This window comes from Haliaeetus albicilla, chromosome 1 (assembly GCF_947461875.1).
Source record: "Haliaeetus albicilla chromosome 1, bHalAlb1.1, whole genome shotgun sequence".
Classification (NCBI taxonomy): Eukaryota; Metazoa; Chordata; class Aves; order Accipitriformes; family Accipitridae; genus Haliaeetus; species Haliaeetus albicilla.
This window is the reverse complement of record NC_091483.1, coordinates 56,296,094-56,314,114: the sequence shown is the minus strand read 5'-3', so window position 1 is coordinate 56,314,114 and position 18,021 is coordinate 56,296,094. Positions and strand designations below refer to the sequence as shown.

Genomic DNA, 18,021 nt, shown 5'->3' with positions numbered 1-18,021 from the left:
TTACTTGGAAAATTACTGTAAATTTTTATTAGTACAGCTAGAAAGAAATACATCTGCTTGACTGTGTGACATTGCTTCCATTTGGAGCTACAGCTGTGGTAGAAGTAAAACCAACAATTGTTACCTTACAGTGAGGCTAAACTTGTAAGAGAAAACAGCGTTAATTGTGATCATAGCCGTTATGTCAGCACACAGGGAAAGGCTCGATACAGTAGAAGGAGGAGTATGTTTGCCTATTTCTTGTGCGCACATAAAAAAGGCAGTATAAAAATACATTTATAAAATTACAAATTTCCTCTTTACATGGAATGTTGTGTCAGACAGTTGTGGGAAAGGAAAAGACCCAACTGCTCCCTCCTAAAGCTGTTTGGGATAGGGCTCAGCCTGTAATTTCTTTCAGGACTGATCCCATACGGGAGGGGACTGGACCGTATGTTTAAGCAGGACTCTCCCTCATTTCCTGGGAGGGACTGCTTGGAAACTGGTGGCAGGCCAAACCCAGTTAATTAAAATGTGTAATTACATATCATTTGGTAATGCTAATATCTACATTAAATGATTATATGTACGCCAGTGCTTTACAAAATTCAAAGCTGCTAACCACTTCATCTGGTAGAGTAACATCAGACTGGGCTGTTCATTTTACAACAGCACCTCTTTGTTTTTACTTCTGGAAAACAGACCTCACTGAAACCTGCCTGTCACCAGACACGTCAGATGGACGGCGGGGCGGGCTGGCTCTGACAGCCCCTGGGCCCCCTACTCTGGTAACTTTTCGTAATTGGCTTCGGGACTTTGAACGGTGCCACCCTACAGCTGTAGAGATCCTGGCCCCAGAGAAAACCTGAAGTGGGGGACTGAGAGCTCCAGCTTCCATATCTTTGAGGCAAGGGCATCAATAACCTGCTTCATCTGTAATCTGCTTGCACTGGTAAAACATGGCCACAGCTGCTTTCTCTCATTTATAGCTGGGGGAAGAAGAGCATTTATAGGTTATAGTAAAAACGAAATCTTTAATATATAAAAAAAAAAACCAACCCAAACCTAGCAAAGCCTAGAAGGGTTTTCTTTCTGAGCATGAAACAGTGATACAATACTCAAATAGTTTCAGAATCTGTAACATAAATATTGAATATTTATTAATAATGGTGTCTAGAGCGCTGTCTAGTATGTCTAACATTAGGCATGTTAAAGGAGAAGATATGGAAATAAGAGATAAAATAGATCTATGTAGATTAGTTGTAACATGATTAATAGTACCTGAAATGTCCCTTAGTTAGCTCTTTTAATGCATGTTTCCACATATGGCAGTCATCTTATTGTCAAAGTCCTGCCCTGTTGTCATGAGAGCATGCCAGGGGTAGCAGAGAGGGTAATTATATGCCTTAGGCTGGATTCACAGAGGACCGGGCACAGCGCTGAAAACACACAAATTTTTAACTGCATTGCTCCCTGGTGAAATTCATCCTGTAATCCTCGGGTTCCTGACTCCTCCTGCTCTGGCCTCCCAAAAGCTGTGAGCTGCACAGGACGGCACCTACAGCAGCTGATAAGACACACCTCCCCTCTAGCACCATAAAGAGGTGTCATGCTCCATTATAAATTTTTTTTTAACCGGATTCTCTGGGAGTCAAGGCTTAGCCTCCTACCTTCTGCACAGACCACTCCACTGTCAGGCTACCAAGCACTTGAGCGGAGCTCTTTGAGCCTTTGCTGATGAAGCTGTTGTACTTTGCCTAACATATTTCTAATATTCAGTTGAATGGAAGCTGGAATCCAAGTTGTCTATCATTCAGATTTCTTTCTCCCAATTGTTTAAATCTTGCTAAGCAAAATGAAACTTTAAATGCAAGATACTAGAAGAGACCTATCCAAAAATACCCAGTTTCCCAGTATTTGGGATGTGGCTGACTGTAGGAGGAGGAACTGCTGCAGTGGCGTTGCCAACCCTGTTACATGTTTAGAGGGCTGGAGATGGTCAATGCACACTTTATAGGCTGAACATAGTATTCAAAATAGGGAAAAAAGCCCATGGGCCATAGGTTTGATAAATGTGCTAGTCAATGTAGTGCTGTCAAGACATGGGTGTTTCCTGGACACATTAAGACAGTGGAAGCTTCAGAAAATTACATGGTAGAAACTGTCCAAAGTGTCTAAGTTTTTGGTCTCGGGTGCCTCAAGTGGTAGTTATAGGGCTGTTGGCCTACTGGTCCCTCCATCACCCTGCAGAGATACCCAGGCTAGCTCTGGGAACAGCAGCTGTGGAGTCAGGACGGTACAGGGTTATGCCCATGCAAGTTAGCCACCCTGAGGGACAGACTGTGTTAGCTCAGGCACACCAGCAGCACACCGCCGTGCACCTTTGGAGATCTGCACGTGTACTTTGATGTACTCTGTGCCACATGGACGTACAAACTGGTTGATCTCTCCCGCGCCCTCCAGCACATGGTGTGGCCATGCCTGGTGTTGCCCTTGTGAATATACGTCCTGTCAGTGCCGTCTGAATGCACCAAGTTCATTCCTCATGACAACAAGTGAGTGAAAATGCATATGCTACTAATTGAGTGGTATTAAAACAGGTTATCTAAAAAGGTTTTTCTAGTCTGTGCTACTGCTTAGTTTGAATAGCTGAAAGGCAGAAAGTGGCTGATTCTTTTCTTTTACACCTTTTGCTGTGTTTGGAATAGCACCACAACACAGTTAAAAGAAAAGTCAAAAGGATTATTAATTCTACCCCAAAGTATGTTCACCAGCGGAGGGTTTACCGTTAACATACACTTCATATTCCATAGCTCTACAACAAGAATAGACAGAGCTTGAAACTCCTTTTCACAGAGTTTCTGGATTGCAAAATCTTCAGCGTTGAAGTGCTGATTCCTTTTTTCTTTTGTCTGTCAGCACAATTCTTACCATCTGGAGTTAGTTTAGCAGAAAGGTGTGGATGTATATTTGTCTTTCAATCCACTCAATAAAATGTGACACATTACTGTAAACTCCAGGTCCCAAAACCTTGGAAAAGCAGACAGAGCCCCAAGATGTTAAACCAAACAAAGTCCAGCGTCCTGCAGGTTGCTCACACACAAGCGGTCCTCCACTGTCACCCTGCAACATGAAAGAAAAAAACTATCTATAGGGACTACCCATGGCCAGCAGTCATAGGGTTAAAGCTATGTCTCAGTTCCTACAGCGATTTGCCTTAAATAAGTAATTCAGCTGTAAAAAGGGGCTGCTCTGCTGAACAATGTAGCAGCACACAGCATTACCAGTATTTATTCCCTGTCATATTTGTACAAAAAATTGCCTGCAAAAGGCTCGTACAAATTAAAAAAAAAAAATCAATCTAATTGTTAACCAATACAGATGAACCTTAAAGTCTTCAAGAAGCATTTCATTATCATAAACTGAAGTTGATTACACCAATAATAATAAAAGTGGGGTTAAAATATGTAAATAACTGTTGTCATTCCTATAGGAGATGAAGTATGCTATACCTAATAAACATCATAGTACTTTGATTTCTAAAAGCAAGTCTGGCTGAGTTTCTTCTTAGAGAGAGACCTACCATGCAAGAGTCCACAGTGCCAGACTCATAGCCAGCACACAGCATCCTGCTGGTGATGGTTTTCATGTCAAAGTATGACTGGCATTGTTCTAAAGGAATGATGCGAACCTCTCCTTCTTGAAGCTTGAAAGGCACTGAAAAACAGAATTACACATTAAACTATACACACACAAACACGCAAATACTTAGCTATGATGCCTCTTTGAGATATGATAAATATTTCCATTAGGATAGAAAACAAATATTACTTTTATATATATACACATATATAAAATGTAAGGAGAGAAGAATCCCCCTTTCGCACAAAGCTAAGGTGAAAGCAGGTGGGTTTCTGCAGTGCTGCATTGCAGGATTCATGACTGTCATGCTCCTGAGCCAGGAGTGTATGTGTTGCATTCTGGAGAAGGACCAGGCACATGGGGACTGGTGTGACACTTGCCATGTAACATGCATTCGCACTGACAGACTGAGGGGGAGAGCACCTTTATGTGATAAGGTGTGGGACTTTGAAGATGGGGGCAGGACTGGCTGGAAAATAGTAATGTGAAGGAGGAGGAGGAGAGGTTTGACTCACTGTTCCATGGCAGGATCTCCCTGTTTCTCAGTGTCTCTAATGGTAAAGCTTGGTATAATCACGGCCATTTTGAGTTATGTTTGGGTAACTTGGACTTAGTGTATCTTAGAGGGAATCAGAATTCAAAGGTTTTTGAAATTATTTTAGCGCATTCAGGAGACAATAAAGGACTTCTTCCTAGTCTAAACAGCTGACCAAGCTGAACTTCTAAGGAAAGTTCTTCAACCTAGGGCATGAAGTACTAAATGCTGTGTAACCATGATCGTTTTTGATGCTTCATGACACAAAACCTTTAAAACCAATGCTGAAACCACAATAGAGAAAGAATCTTCCACTTACCAGTGGTCCAAAAGCATTGGGGGGGTGGGGGGGTGGGGTGTTCAAAGGAAAAATTTCTTCTCCAGTGTACAGAACAATGGCTTTCCCTAGCAATTACTATAATAGCGAAGGGAGAAACACAATAGCTAGAGCATTAACAGGGTTGGGGCCAGGATAATTTGCATATGATGCATACAGAATTGTTTTGTCTAAACAAATATTTACATAACACAACTGTTCTTGTCATGGAACCCAAGGATTGCAGTGGCCCCAGCACAAGAAAACACACCTTCTGTTCAGAGCGACAAAAACAACACTTGTGATTATGCGTGGAGGGAATAAATCGTGTCACAAGTCCAAATTGTGACACACAGTGTTGATTAAAGAAAAGGTTCGTGCAGCCTGTATGCTAATGCTTTCAGTGCCTTCCGCTTTCACTGAATCTTGCCTGCCCCGCCCCGATGATCTGATACCTTCTCAATACAGTTCTGAATACAACCTAAACCAGTAAAATGAAAACCAATTCAGGTGACGTTCTTGATAGGAGTTTCTAGATCCTCAACAATTTTGAAAATCAAGCCACTTGTCTAATAAGGATTAAGGAGCATAAATTCAGGCTGCAGATTTGGAAAAAGCTAGGCTCTAGTCACATGTAGATCCTTCCATGAATAGTTACAGTTCCCTAGTATTTAATAATGTCCCGTAATAGCATAAATGGATAAAGCTTTGTAATGGGATCACTTATTTGATTAACTCAGTAGAAGGTTAACATGTTTTTCCAAGAGTCCCAGAAGTATTCATCTTACTTTTGTTGCCCATGTGTCCCCAGCCTGTGATGTAGCAGTAGGTATCTGGCCGAACTAACTGGTCCTTGCTGGGCAAACAGACAGGTCTTACATAGCTTGTCTCGTTGATATCCTTGTCTAGTTCCACAATGCTGATATCATAGTCTACAACTGCTCTGTTGTAGCGTGGATGAAGGATAATTGTCTTCACTAATCGGGTCTGCATGAAACCTGATGGATGATCAAGATTGCTAATCCCAAACACTACTTGCCAAACAGCTGCATTTTCTCTCCTGTGTAAAAAAGGGAAAATGGGAAATTTCAATCAAGAGGATTCTCTTGAGCTGAAATACCTGAGAATTTCTTTCTGGCTGATTTTTTGCACATTGCGCTTTGCAAAGCATTGCGCATACAAATGCTACAAGAAAAAACAAACACTTAAGCATCACTACGTACAGCTACGAGCTGAGCAACAAAAGACAATGCTTTCCATTTCCTTCCTGCATGTTACCAAACGAATTAAAGCGCACACCTTCAGAAGATACGTAACCACCTATTAGTTGCTGTATTAAGTACCACAGGCTCTCAGAATGACCCCTTGGATCCTGCCCAAGTTTTAGGTGCTCACATGCTCACTGGTAGGCGTGTACAAATTTCTCGGGGGTGACTATTTTCAGTAGTATGCTCCTGACAGCAGTAAGTCTAACTGAAATCCCAAAGGAGTCTCCAAGAAGCAATTCTATCATGAAAACTAAATCTTTCATGATAGCCATGGGAAAAGCCCCTTATTTATTTGGCATTCAGTCTGTGCCAAGCATACTTCGTATGCCTAAAATCAAAGGTTACTTTGACTCTTACAGTTGTTTAAGACTCTTCTGGTAAATATCCAAGATCACTAGAAAAATGATGCATGTGATACAAGTGGGAAGACTGAACTAGTGTCTGTTGAGCCACATGAGAAAAACAAAGACTTTATGAAGGACTTCAAGGGTGTAATCTCTTGATCATAACTGGTCATATGATAAGTCACAGGTTCCTAATTAGTCTGTAATTCTAAAAACCCTCCAAAAAGTGAGCATTTTTCACAACAACTGATGAAAGACCATTCCATGTAACTAAGAACATTTGACAAGATTGAAACTTAAAGCAGTGTAAATCACAGCATGCAAAAATTCAGCTTTTTCACAATACTCGACAGGATTGTAATTTCTGTAATTTGGAAAGAGATTTGATTGCTAAATAAAGGCTATTTTTATCTTGAGTTGCATGAAAATTCTGGTGTTTCAGACTATAATGATCATTTTACCATCATGATCAGTTTGTGAGTTTTTCCATAAAGTTACAGTATTAAGTGCTAAGAATATTCATAAGCTATTGCGTTTATGAACACTGCAAAAAAGCATTGCTCAGAGCAATGAGCAGTCACAGCCAGAACGTATTGTCCTACAGTCAAGAAAAAAACCTTAATGTCTTGGATGCTTTCGTGTAATGCATTTCAAAACAATCTTGGCAAAAGTCTGGGGACTAGTCTAATAAAACTAGCAAAGGACACGCTGTGTAACGTAGCTCTTTCCATTTATGCCCTCCACAAGTACTCATACGACTATTTGCATTAATATTTTCTGCTGCATTATTGTTAGATGGTTCTCATATTTGTATCCCAAACGTCACGTGAACTTCAAAAAATACTTCACAAAATGGAGCATTTTGTCTAAAGCACTAGAGCATCTGTTTTAATTGTTGGCTTATCTGGTGGTTTGGTAAATTTTTAAACACTTTTATCAAGAAAGCTTTGTGGGATCAAGAATCATCTTGCTGTTGCTGTATCAAGCTATACAAATGAAGAATTTAAAGATTTCAGGCCACTGGGAACATACCCTCACCTCTGTTCAGAGAGGCAGTAGAGAAAAAAGTTCATAAAACTCCTCAATGAATTATTAAACCAAAATATCTTAGTACTTTAAGGCATTCAGAATACAAATGCAAAAGAGACCTTTTACACATAATACTCTGAGCTCACATAGCCCTGAATGAGGCATAAATGAACGGCTCCAAAGTGTAGTGGCAGTGTTTCTGCATTTGACAAAAATGGGAGAATTTTTACTTTATAAATTTCACAGCTTCTGTGCTTATCTTTCACTAATGAGAGATATCTCTTACCCGTGAAATTCAGTAGCAGTCCCATATTGCTGAAGGATCTACCTCTAAATCCCACCCTTTATTTTAGATCACCAGAAAATGTTCTTCCAAAGGTAAAGAAATATTCCAGATACTGCTTAGCTTTACTTAAAAACAGATGGGGAAAGAAGAAAAATTCCTTGTGCAGGACCCAAAAATCTGATAAATACAATATTCTTGTTTGTATTATTCAGGTTTAGCACTTTGCTAATTTAGAAGGAAGGTTATCTAGGTTACTCTTCGAAGTTTCTGGTTATTACTTTTCTTCTCTCTGAATGGAATCAGTTCTTGAACATCCTCAGGGCTTGATATGATGTGATAGTCAGAACTGAGGTCTCTCCAATGTCACTTCCTCTAGCATTTCAGTTAGTAGCCTCACACCTTGAGATACGCGCACTATCACCTGCCTGACGTCTTCTGGCTCGGACACAAAAGCCACAAACTTTGTCCTTACCACAAGTTCCATAAAGAGCCAGGGGAAAAAAAAGGAAAAAAAAAGAAAAAAAAAACCCAACAAATACCAAAGAACTCAGTGTTTCAGAAATAAAAAGATGAAATTATTACTGAAAAAGGGAACGATTAATGTTATAAAGAAATACCAGTCAAGAGATACTTGCTTACCACAGAATTTCTGCTGGCTTGAACAGAAAGAAATGTGCTTAGTGGAGTCTAAAATAATTTCCAGTGAGCAAGTACCAGTTTAAAGCAGGATTAAGCATCGATGACAGCTGTGTAGCAGAAAAGTACTTGCTAACTACAGCAGAAAACACATATTTCAATTATCTTTGGAAACCCAACTTAAAAACAAATGTTTGTTAGCACCAAAAAGCTGACCATGACCAAGACAATTCCTAAGACATGTAAACTTCCTCTGCACTTCAGACTGTCCATCCACCACAGGGCCTCAGATACTGACTTTTTAATGATTGCAATCCTAATAAAGGAGTGGAGTCCTTATAATTAGAAAAGGCAGCCACTTCAATATGTCAGTTGCACTGTGAGTAAATACTCAGGTTTTATTTTTACTGATGGCCACAGCACTTTTCCAGGGTCATTTCTATGCTGGTGCCCAGAATGATTTTTTTTAATCTATGGCAGTTGTATGACAGCTATAGGATTAGTGTTTTGGTCTTCTTCCTTTTCCCGTTTCCTGCTGAATGTCAGGGCATCTTCATTTAGCTTTCATCAGTAGAGCCGCCCGCAATGAATAATAAAGCATGTGAAAGCCTAAGCTGATGCCGTTTTACACCATTTACTTTCTTTTTTAGCCTCTTAAACCAGGCCTCTGTGATGTGCCATTCTGCAAAGGTCATCACCCACCCGCAGTGTGTTTGGTAAAGGGGGAAGGACTTGGTAATTCTCATGTGCAAGTTTTTATGAACAGTAAAACTGTTTGAACCCTCTCACCCTTCAAAGCAGTGTGCTACTGTCAAGACCCATCTCTTCGCAATCAAAACACAGCCACATATGTGTCCACTTGGCTCACTCTGCAGGGAGCACTGCCATGGCCATCGGCCTGGGCGACTGGTCCTACCACCAAGGATCCTCTTGTTCATGCGAGCAGCTGGGCGACGGCCGCAGTCTAGTGAGGAACAGATGCAGAAGGCAGTTAATCATGACCACAAAGGCAGTGCATACAAGACCTTCTGCAAGAAAACTGGGCACAGAACGATATTAACAGAGTCATGAAATTACACTGAGCAAGACAGTAAATCAAGTCATCAACACCACCACAGTCATAGCAAACACACTGAGCTGTTTTCATCCTTCCTTAATATTGGGATTTGCTCTCCTGATACTAACTTTGACCGGCTCAGCCTGAAGTATTAACCAAGCTAAGTTTGGGATCCTGACTTCCTTTCTCTCAGGAGTTACCAGGCTGCCCTTGGGAAGATGTCCTGGGTTTGCGTCCTTGTCTTTCTGTCAGCTAGCAGTGTGTTTGGGCTACTTTGTCCTGTCCCTAAGAACTGCTTCTGGAAAAGCTGCTCAGGAATAATAAGGCTTTTCTTAAGCCAGGTGTGAAGTGAATGTCACACTGTTTACTCAGCTACATGGCACCAAGCTTGCTTTGCCTGTGGAAATTATTAAGGGAGAATATTTGAAGATCTGAAGACATTCCAGTAATCTGTCCGTTCTACTTTATATCTACTTTTATTTCTACTGGAAATTATACCAGACTCCCATCTGCTAGATAGTTACTTTTCTGAAATAGTTAGCCCCTCACTTTCGTTTCACTTTATATTCTGGATTTGTAAGATGGCAGACATTATTTATCCTGTTTATACTCAGTCTGATTTAGAGAACAGAAGAACACCACCAGTTTCTGCAGCAGCCTCCCAAAGGAGGGTAAGCTGCCATTGCATATATCCGTGGGAATTTAGTGGTGAAGAAATAAATTGGAGCAATGGTTATTTGTAACTTGTAATTCTTACTGTGTTCACTTAACTTCAGAGGGCAAAGTGTTTTAAGTGTACTTAAAGCAACATATGTCAGAAGCAAACACTTTTGACAGGTTCCTATGAGGGTTTTGGTTTTTCTTCTGATAAGAGTAGTAAATGTTTTGATTAGTTTCCCAAATCTAGGTCATGCTTTGTGATTAGTTTTCCCTGTGTCAAGCTAATTCCTAATTTAAGTGTTCTTCAGCAAAATTCTCCTTGTCTGTAGAACATTTCTGCATTTTCAAACCGCTTAAACTTGCACAATCTGCTATGCTTCCAGACTTGGTTTGTAGCTTTCTACTTCAGGTTCTTCTGTCCCCTTGAGCTTCACAACTAAACAGATTACAGCTTGAACTCCCAAGCAGATAGCCACTCTGGTGGTTAAGGATATTTTCAGTAGGAAGTTTTACCAAATGAATTTCTGGAACCTGACTGCTGACAAAATTTATTTTGTGGGAGCAGGACTGGGCTACCGCAATACACAGCCTCGTAGTCAAAAAATAAGAAAAGCTGATGAAACTGAATAGAGTAGGGGAAAAAAAAACCAATGCAAAACTGGATGTTGCAGAAGTCTAGTCAAATTTCAGAATGAATCTGCACTAAACATCTGCATTTGTTAAAGTAATTTAACACATCTTGAAAAACATCTTTGTTTTATATACATTTCTCTCTTACCTTCTTTAGTGCAAAGGAGAGCCACTTTGCTTCTGCTTCGACACATCTGTCTAAATATTGAAACAAGAACATGGTGGAAATCTCAATTAATTGATGTAATTTTTGGTAATTTGCAAATCAACATAGGTATTGTATTCATGAACCAGCTGTTAAAAATTCCCCCAAATGGTAAAAAGAAACAGAAGGAACTTCTTATGCCAGATCATACATGGTTTCCAGCATCTGCCTGGAGATAATTCAAAATATTAGTTCAGCTTTACAATGCATTTCATGAGTGGGTTCTACATATTTGGCAGACTACCTTGCTCTCTGGGCACTGATCCAGCTCTGAGGTCAGCTGGGAGGTACAGTTTGTCAAGTCTTAATTTATGGCACCTGACAGGACAGATATTGCTATTCTCCTCTTCCTTACAGCTGAAGGATAGAATTTTCTTTGAAATACCTTTGATAACAGATGACCTTTCATGCCCTAAAAGCTTGGGTGTTTTGAAAAAATCCAGGAAGTTTGCAAAAGTAAGTATTAAAACAACAAAAAATTATCATTTCCGTTGAAAATTTTCAGATGAGAGAGGAAAGAAGTGATTCTTTGTCAAAGGAAGGGAGATCCTTGTTAAAACAGTGAGCATTGTTGCTCAACTAGCTGGCTGCCTTTTTATTTCCACCACTTTTTCATTCCTACCATATACATGCTTTCCTGAGACAGATGCAGAGCTAAATTAGACTGGATACACAAGTTAGCTGTTTCCCAGGTAATTCTTTGAAGGCTGTAATCTCAGTAGGTAGGCAGTATCTTTAAAATTGCAACGACCTAAAAAGAGGCTGTATTTGATTTTAAGTCATAGATACTAATGTGGGCACAACAACAGAGTGCCAGCAAGCTCATCAGATTAGCTTGAATCTGTGATTTGACCAGACCTCTGTCCCTTACATTGCATATACCCCATTCATATACAAGCAAATTAGTCTACTTTCTGTTCCTGAAAACACAGACCATAAAACTCTGTTTCTAGAGACAGACAACCAACTTCAGGGAAGAAAATTCTGTGCACAATTTTGAGGGGTATTTGTGCTCCATAAAAAAAATAAAATACAGAATATAACTGAGACCAGCCACGCTCATGTTTCACACTCATTTCTTTGACTTATCAAATAGCCAGCTCTAGAAGACGTAACTTCAGGCTTTTCTGTGTGCATAGCCTGTACTGTGCCATTGCCTCTTATCAAAACTTTATGAAACTAGTGGTCCATTTGTTAGTTCTTGTCCAAGTTCCTGGTAGTCCAGGAGCCCAACAGCTCCTTTAAACATACAACATACTCCACAGCACTGATGTTTTACATGCTGAAGTTGATTCAGATGAATACACCTAGACTGCAGGGCTCAGAAGCACTTCCCAGCTCCTGAGCCTTGTCTTGGCTTCATGTTAGGAAGAGACTAAACACATATTGTCCCCCGTGCAATTTGCTTTATACTAGAAAGCAAGCCAGGCACATGCGAAGTGAGGCAGGCCTGCAGGTCCTCCAGTGGGATGACTGGGAGATCAATATGGGGTGCACCTGATCTGCAGTGCGTGCACAGCCAGTGAGAGCCATCTAGACAGGATGCCTGTTGCAGCCAAAACAAAACCAGCCTTACTCTTCATGCATGGCCTTAGCTTCTCACTTCTTGTTACTCATTTTCTGCATTCAGGGAGACTGGAACATCTGTTCCTACAGATAACTTTCATTTCTGCAATAGCTTTATCAATAATCCTCATTAATGATGTTTTCTCTCCTTTAACTTGTACTTTGGGTGAAACTAGATCTCTTGCTACTAGATCTTCTAACTCAGAGGCTCCAAATCCATCCCTTCACACATACTTCCTAGCAGACCACTTTCAAACATGGCAAAGTACCTTGAAATTTCTGCTTTGTACTTCAGTGACTGAACAGAATACAATAGTGAACCTGCCTTTGCATCTGGTCACAACCCAAGGTGTTTATTCTTTTATTACCCTGGAGAAAAGCATTTAGATACCATTAAGCTAGTGGAAAGAGACAGTGAGAAAGGAAAAGAAAAGAGTTAAAAAGAAAATTGTCAAGTATCAGGCACCAACTTGTAATAGCCCTTCTAGATGAAAAAATAAAAATGAACTTAAATGAATGGGGAAAATACTGATGTAAACCAGAACTAGTACAAAGCTGAGATGTAGGAAAGCAAAAGTAGGCACTTGCAGACACAATCTTTTTAGTATTCTGCCATTACAGAAAAGTTTGACTACAGAGAATAATGGAGCCAAGCAAAAGAAAAGTAGGTGTATTCCTCAGATTTGTGTCTTCACACACGTTGTACCTCTGCATTTAGCCAAGAGAGTCTTTCCTTGTAAAACAGAAGGAATTTCTATGGAAGAAGGATGTTCTGAAATCTCCTAGGCATTTGAAAGAGAACAGGGACACAATGCATCTGCTGTTTGAAGAATGCAGTTGCAGATGGGGATTAGGTGGCTCTCCTAGTTTTGTCCTGGATGTTTGAGTTCATTGGCTCTTCAGTCTCTAAGTCACACTTTGAATGTCTCAGCTATGAGATCCTGGCTTCTCATTACCAATGACCTGTTTAGTCAAGTTAATTAAAAAGAATATACCATCATCTGAAGCCAGAAAAGCTGCTAAGGAAACCTACTGTAAGTGGATATAGCTTCTGCTGAAGAAGCTGTGGGTACTCCAAATGTATGAATCCAAAACTACACAGGCTGCAGAGGATTCTAAGATTTTGCTGCAGGTTTTGCTAATATAGTACTTATTGGACTTTCTTGGTCAGCAGGGATTTAATGAAGCTGTCTGGTCCGGGTGCTTCAAGGGCATCACCTCTATGTCACTCAAATGCTGTTAGTCTAGCAGAATGGGCCCCATGGGCCCCTGAGGATTCACATGGTGGACTCAAAAGAGACTACAGTTGTAGCAGACACTAAAATCATTTTAGACTGTATCTTAACAACTCACATGAGTATGCGCTGAGATTTATACACAGATACCTTGGAAAAAAAGAGCTTACCAAAGGGAGTTTGCCATCCTCCATTGATAAGTGACTACCCACAGCAGTGAAATAAATCTCATTTACCTTTTACTTACCCATTCACTAGAAGTGCATGTAAAGTGGATGCATTTTTATTCTTCCAGTCTGAGTGCAGATTCATCCACTTTTGATGCTGCATTTCCTCATTCTCCATTACAATTTCCGTTTTGGATGGTCCTCTGAAACAAATGAAAGACACTCATAGACCTTCCAGTAGGTTTCTGTGTTACAATTGTGAAGGTGAAGAGGCCCTAATGCCTCCTGTTTGCTCCAAAGATATACAGCTGAATGTTACGTCAAAGACACATGTGGCAGAATCATAGTTAAGGGAATGAAATCACCCCAAGAAGCCAGGGTGGCTAACATATTACTGTCACTTATGTTGTATTTTCTGACAGGAACCAGAATTGAAATCGGGAACACCAAAAGCCTTCTGGTGGCATTTACTGTAGTGCATACATTGACATACTGGTTCTACAGTTTCTTGTCTCCAAAAATACAAAAAAAAATCTTTCTATGTAGAAGAGGTAAAAGAAAAATACTTTCTTTCATTCCTATCTTTGCAAATCCATTGAAATTTAACAGTAAAGAGCAGTCTGGGTCTTGTTAATAATACCTGACAGTATCTCTAAGTAAGTCGAAGCTGTCTGCTTTGTCAAACAGAACAAATCATGGGTGACGATGTCAAACCTGTCCTTCTGCAGCAAATTAACAGGAATATGAAAGTAAGTTAGAATGGTTCACCAGTATATATTTTCATATAGCCATTTCCTCAGTTTAGTTATTGCTTGACAGAATCAAGCCACTGAAGAAATGGCTGGTTTAGTAGATCTCAACTACTAAATGGAAAAAAAGAGTGTATTTTGTAAATGCCTTTACAAGTCATGCAACTTTCCAGCACAGAACCATCCATGATTAGCCATCAATCCCTGTCAATGACAAGAACTTTCAAGGACTGCTCTCCTGAACACTGGTCAAAGGCCAAATTCTAAATACTAGTCCAAGGAAAAAAGAATGAGAAAAGTTCAGAAAAAGTGTGATGTGTCATAAAACTTGCCTCTGAACCCAATCTCTCATGGCAGTACCTTGGAATGCCAGTCAGGTTATTAGTTTAAGTCCAATTTTCAGTATTAACTATATTTCTTTTTAAATATTTACAAAAGTGCAGCATCCTTTACCCACTTGATTGTATAAATTAACAAAGATCAAATAATTCTGTTTTATGGTAAAGCTGTCAGTACAACCATATGGAAATCTTTTCAACAGTGCTGGCAGAATTAACTAGGCTCTGAGGTCATGGCCCTGGATCCTGCCTGTTACATGACTTATTTTTCAGAACCTTTTCTAAGCACCTTAAGCAAATCAACTTAATTCTATCATCGACTACCTAGAATGTGCAGGCAGATAACACAAGCATTTTTAAAGACCGTGTTTTTAACTCATTTAGAGAAAGCTGGTTTTTTCTGCAAAGAGAGCTTTCTTCCTCAGTGCCTGCTTATAGCAAACACTTAAAATTCTCCTGTCTTCACTTCCATCATTTGCTTATTTCCCACTTTTTCCTGCCAAACATACACAAACTTTTTTTTCTTAAGATTACATTCTGCCTTATGATTTTCTGAACAATTATGTTCACCATTTCATAACTGTGTACAGTGATATTTTATGTAGCTGTAAACAGTGTCTGATCTATAAAATATGTAACTCAAAAATGTGCAAAAAGGTGCAAATATCATGCCATCTGATGGATCCAAATCTGTTATCCCAAATACCAGATTATTTTGCTGAAACCTGCAGTTCTGAATTACAGCTTGTGATGCTATAATCATCATTAAGCAGATATGTACTTCTAAACCAGGGCAGCAACTTACAAGGCACTTAAGCCTGTATGAAATTTATAATTATTAATACAAGGTATTATATTTAGTAAATTATGGCTATGCCTTTTTTCCTTGGCGGTCACAGCTTGATAATAATACACTCAAAACCAGTATGCCCTAATTTATGTCTTTAGAATGCCTTCTATAAACATTTATAGAGCATTTCCCCCTTGATGATGTTTATACAATGTTTTCTTTCAGATAGGCAAGGGCCACCACTTGTCTCCTTTCATCTATTTTAATTAGAAATAGCCAGAATAAAAGGGACCTAAGAGCCTCATTTCTAGCTGAAGAAAGCTGCAGACAATGGTTAGCATTTGTGTAGAGATCAGAGCATACCAGGAATTGCCAGAGACTGAGAGAACACGAGCTAAAAATGTTCGAAGAGGAGTAAGGACTTGGGCTGGTGTGAGCTTCTGGGTCTGAGACTTTCAGCGCCCAGGGAGGGGCTGCTATGCCAGGAGTATACATTGCACCGGGGACTGTAAAGCACTCAGAGAAAAGGAGGGAGGTAGAGCAATGGGGACTCATTTTAGCCAGACCCATCCTGTGCTCCAGAAACACAGCAGGCCATACTTGGCCCCTCTTGGAGCTGTAACACACACTTTCTTCTGTGGACACACTCTAAACAAAAGGGAAAAAGGATCTTTCAATGGACAGAGCCGTGCCAACTCATGGTGTATAATTTCTTCACAAGAATATTTTGCTTCACTGAGTTTCTTACAGACTCCAACAACAAGGCTATAGCTGCTAATTACTTTAAAACATCAATCTACATCCTTCAGTTCGAAATGAGCTTTCTTGCCAATTTTTTATTTTAGTGGCCTGCCAAAGTTGACCTAAATTAAGTCAATCTGCACACAAGTCACATGTGTGGCCATATGTAATATCTTTCAAGATTTCAGGCAAGCCAAATAACCTTTTTTTATGAAACACTTTCAGAAGGTTCTTTCACTTCTTTGCAGTTCCCCCCCCCCCTTTGGTTTTCATATAACAGAACAGCTTTGTTCAGAAACTCAGTGTTGATTTTAGACTAATGCTTTTGATTATTACCTCTATTGCAACACTAAGCAAAACTGAAACTGTATTTGTTGACTGAAACCATATATACCTGGAACACAATGTGCAGTTTAGAGGTGCCTCAGTTTAAGAGGATATTCAGAAACTGGAGATGGTCATGCAGATGGCTTTCAAGTTTTTTATGGGCCTCTGGCACTGACGCATAAGGAGAGGTTTGAGGGAATTGGACTTGTTTACTCTTGTGAAGCGAAAGCTAAGGGACAATTCAATAGCAACCTGCAACTACTTGAAGATGAGTTAAAAGGTGATGGAATCAAACTTCTCTCAATAGTGCTGCATGGTAAAACCAGGGGATGGCCTAAAGTTGTAGCTTTGGAGATTCATAGCAGATGAAAAGGAAATAGTTTTTCACTAGGAAGGTGGAGCAGCCCTGGAACAGAGACTGTGGAGTCTCAGTCCATCAAGGTTTTCAAGACTTGGCTAAACAGAGCAGTAGTTGAGCTGATCTCATTTTGGCAACAGTCCTGCTTCAAGTGGGAGATGGACTAGATGTTCTCTAGATGTCTGTTACAATGGGGATTTTATGATTCTGTTGCACAGTACAAAGAAGCTGTAGTGACCAGTACCTATGCTGAAGAGCTTAATCTTAAAAAAAGGCTAACAGCTAGAACAGATTTTTCACGCATAAGAGCATCTTTTAGCATTACAGTACAGTCACTGAAATATCTACATCACTTAAGTAAGTTTGTTAGTGATATGTGCAAGCATAAGACATTCATACCATGGCAACAACAATGCACGCCTTTTGAGTGGTGATCTTTGGACCAGATCCTCTACCAGGCTTTCAAGATAACTTACAAATCCTACCTGAATCCACATGACTTTATAACATGTCATGGTGCTATTTGGATGGAACCATTTGAGTACTGAAATATTCTTTTAAAACCTATGGTTTCTAAGAATCTATTACTGAACAGACCACAAAAATTTAACTGTCGTCTCATGTGTCTCATATTAAATACCTGCAGTAAATCTTTATATCCAAAAGAACTATGCTAGAGCTTCTGAGCAGGAACTGCTCAAACATAACACTCAATGAATACACTTTAGGGTGCCTGCAGTCTCAGTCTATGGACTTCTCCAAGACCGTATCAAAAGTGCCGCAGTTAAGTAAATTTATAATATATGCACAATAAACAGCAACGTTTTATGATTTTTTGCCCACTTGAAGTGATAGAAATACCAAGCTTAGTGGTAAAAGTATGTCTTTCACCTAGATTTTCATGAGGTGCTCTGCACTGTTTTCAAGAATGAAATGGGATTAGGACCTATGAAAAAAATCCTTCCATGAGGTTTTCTTTCACTAAACAGTTAACCAAAACAGTTAACTATGAAAAAATCAGCCAAAAGGAATCTTATGAGGCCATCTGATCCATTCCCCTAATCCAAAATAAGATCAACTGTATCTAAATTCTCTCTGACAGATTTTTGTCTGCCTTGTTTGTAAAAATCTCTAATGATGGAGAATCCTGAGCATTTCCAGGC

The 18,021-nt window shown here is 39.7% G+C and overlaps 1 protein-coding gene across 4 annotated transcripts in view; it reads right to left on the bottom strand.

Annotated features, from left to right (window-relative positions):
* The window catches only part of CORIN (corin, serine peptidase), a 167,010-nt gene continuing 148,989 nt past the window's right edge, over window positions 1–18,021 (bottom strand). For all 4 annotated transcript variants that reach the window (XM_069790744.1, XM_069790757.1, XM_069790753.1 and 1 more), the window contains 6 exons: window positions 13,636–13,758; window positions 10,531–10,580; window positions 8,825–8,999; window positions 5,261–5,532; window positions 3,563–3,696; window positions 1–3,102 (listed from right to left, as the gene is read on the bottom strand). In XM_069790744.1, coding sequence (XP_069646845.1) covers window positions 2,920–3,102; window positions 3,563–3,696; window positions 5,261–5,532; window positions 8,825–8,999; window positions 10,531–10,580; window positions 13,636–13,758 — 937 coding nt within the window. In that variant the 3' untranslated portion in view covers window positions 1–2,919. The remainder of the gene's footprint in view (window positions 3,103–3,562; window positions 3,697–5,260; window positions 5,533–8,824; window positions 9,000–10,530; window positions 10,581–13,635; window positions 13,759–18,021) is intronic.